The 2500-nt window shown below is 37.6% G+C and overlaps 1 protein-coding gene and 1 long non-coding RNA gene across 2 annotated transcripts in view; both read right to left on the minus strand.

The window, feature by feature from the left end:
- The window catches only part of LOC134192786 (uncharacterized), a 2333-nt gene extending 1370 nt beyond the window's left edge, over positions 1–963 (minus strand). Inside the window, exon 1 of the long non-coding RNA XR_009971980.1 lies at positions 832–963. This is a non-coding gene — a long non-coding RNA (uncharacterized LOC134192786). The remainder of the gene's footprint in view (positions 1–831) is intronic.
- A 526-nt stretch (positions 964–1489) lies between these two features.
- Positions 1490–2500, minus strand: part of LOC134193201 (von Willebrand factor A domain-containing protein 3B-like) — a 19294-nt gene continuing 18283 nt past the window's right edge. Inside the window, exons 34-36 of the mRNA XM_062662011.1 lie at positions 1992–2162; positions 1761–1845; positions 1490–1692 (exon numbers count right to left, since the gene is read on the minus strand). Coding sequence (XP_062517995.1) covers positions 1605–1692; positions 1761–1845; positions 1992–2162 — 344 coding nt within the window. The 3' untranslated portion in view covers positions 1490–1604. The remainder of the gene's footprint in view (positions 1693–1760; positions 1846–1991; positions 2163–2500) is intronic.

A 2500-nucleotide genomic window follows, 5' to 3' on the forward strand; every position in this document is an offset into this window, starting at 1 on the left:
TCTTCTCACTGCTACACGTGCCAGTCAGGAATGAAGCGTCAGTTGACATTGTCGCAGTTTGTAACAGGGCCTACAGCTGCTGAAGATGGACCCCTCGGAGCGGAGGCTCGAATTGACAGTCAGCCGAAGCGGACAAAGATGAGAGTAAATATCAAATATCAATTAAACCATTAATATCAATATTAATCTAGATATTGATATAAAAACAGATTAAGATCAATAATATTGATATTAATATAAACAGATCAATATTATTGATATTAATATGGAAACCCCCCAGAGAAATCCTGGGTATGCGCCTGCAAGCCCACGCAGACTGAGGCCGAATGTTGATACATATCCAACATCAATGCCCTAAAATTTGCTGTATTTGTACTAAAACTAATCGTTTTACTATCCATCTGATTATCTTTCCATAGAAGACGACCACAAGCACGTGTTGTATGATCTGGTCATACAGCAATAATCACACAAGCACCGCATTCTCCAAAAAAGCATCTGTTCTACTCAAATTAGCATAGAAGATCTTCATCACATATTTGTGTGCATTAAATTATACAATAATTCTATATACCAAGCACACACACACTTATATCAAAATTTAGTGTAGTAATTGATATCAAACAAAAATATAAAGTAAACAGAAATAAGTAAAAAGGCATTTGAAATCCAATTTTATCTCGTCTCATTACGTACATTTAAAAATTAATTAATTTATTAATTAAACATTTTAAAATTACTTAATTAATTAATTAAACATTTAAAAATTACTTAATTAATTAATTAAACATTTGAAATTAATTAATTAATTAATTAAAAAGTACTGCTCACTGATTTTCTGTTCATTGCGACTCCATCTTCACAATCAAAACGACAGAATCAACATCTGTTGCAACTGTTTCAACGAATTTTCTTTCCTCGTTTCTTGGAACGTAGAGAATAAGGTCGGTAAAATTCACTCTGGTCGCTGCGCACGCGCCTTACCGTACCACGTGATATATCATGATAAGACTGTAAAGGTCTGGGTTTCCGAGCCTTTGGGGACGGCTCCAGAGCCGTACATATATGCGGCTCTGGACGGCTCTGGATAGGTGTTGAGCATACATACGTGTTTGTGGTCAAGAAGTCTGTTTGTCCTTATGTCTGTCCGTTTTTCTGTCTGTCTGTCTGTCTTCCTGTCTTTCCGTTTTTCTGTCTGTCTGTTTGTCTTCCTGTCTGTCAGTTTTTCTGTCTGTTTGCCTTCATGTCTGTCCGTTTTTCTGTCTGTCTGTTTGTCTTCCTGTCTGTCCGTTTTCTGTCTGTCTGTCTTCCTGTCTGTCTGTCTGTCTTCCTGTCTGTCTGTCTGTCTGTCTGTCTGTCTGTCTGTCTTCCAGTCTGTCTGTCTGTCTTCTTGTCTGTGTGTCTGTGTCTTTTTGTCTGTCTGTTTATCCATCCATCCATGTATCTATCTATCTATGTAACTATGTAGCTGTTAACTTGAACATCCAAATTGCAGTAACAGAATAACCACGTAAATTTCGATCTCTAAAAACTGCAAAACTCATACAATTTGACAAATTAATTACACGTTGCATACGCCTAGCTATACATGTTCATAATTCTGCTCAGTGTTTGCTTCTATAGTACTCAACTGCTTCGTCATAATATTCTTGAGATAACCAGAAACAAGATGATTCGTCTATGTCTGTAGATCTACAGAGAGACACAGTTGGACAACAGTTAGTATTGTGTGATGTGTGAAAGTGTCACAGTGGGTTGACCTCATGCCATCGCAAAAGTTGATGGTCACGTGATCTGATGATTCACTTGGTCGAGCAGCCACCCATCCTGCTACAAATGTCTGTCCTGTTGGGTTTGAAAATAAACTGTTAAATTCTTATGCTTAAAAAATTCTGTGAAATAGTCACATGCATCAAATAAAACACACACACACACACACACACACACACACACACACACACACACACACACACACACACACACTTCCTTGCCTTGATTATAAGTTGTGAGTACACGATCTCCCATCTTCAATGGTCTAACTTGTGTCAGACTGCCAAACAAATGACGAAGATCCAAAACTTGAGAGAGCATCTTGTCGTCATCACTAAAGTTCCATTCTATTTTATACATACGACCACCAGCAATCTTCTCTTTCACTTCAGCTATAACAAGCAACGTATTTAGTTTAGTAATAAGAAATGCATCCCTCCAATACAATAGTCTAATGTATTGAGAAACGCATCCCTCCAATACAATAGTCTAGTGTATTGTGAGATGCATCCCTCCAATACAATAGTCTAGTGTATTGTGAGATGCATCCCTCCAATACAACAGTCTAGTGTATTGAGAGATGCATCCCTCCAATACAATAGTCTAGTGTATTGAGATGCATCACTCCAATGCAATAGTCTAGTGTATTGTGAGATGCATCCCTCCAATACAATAGTCTAGTGTATTGTAAGATGCAGCCCTCCAATACAATAGTCTAGTGTATTGTAAG

The sequence above is a fragment of the Corticium candelabrum genome, chromosome 17, assembly GCF_963422355.1.
Source record: "Corticium candelabrum chromosome 17, ooCorCand1.1, whole genome shotgun sequence".
NCBI lineage: Eukaryota > Metazoa > Porifera > Homoscleromorpha > Homosclerophorida > Plakinidae > Corticium > Corticium candelabrum.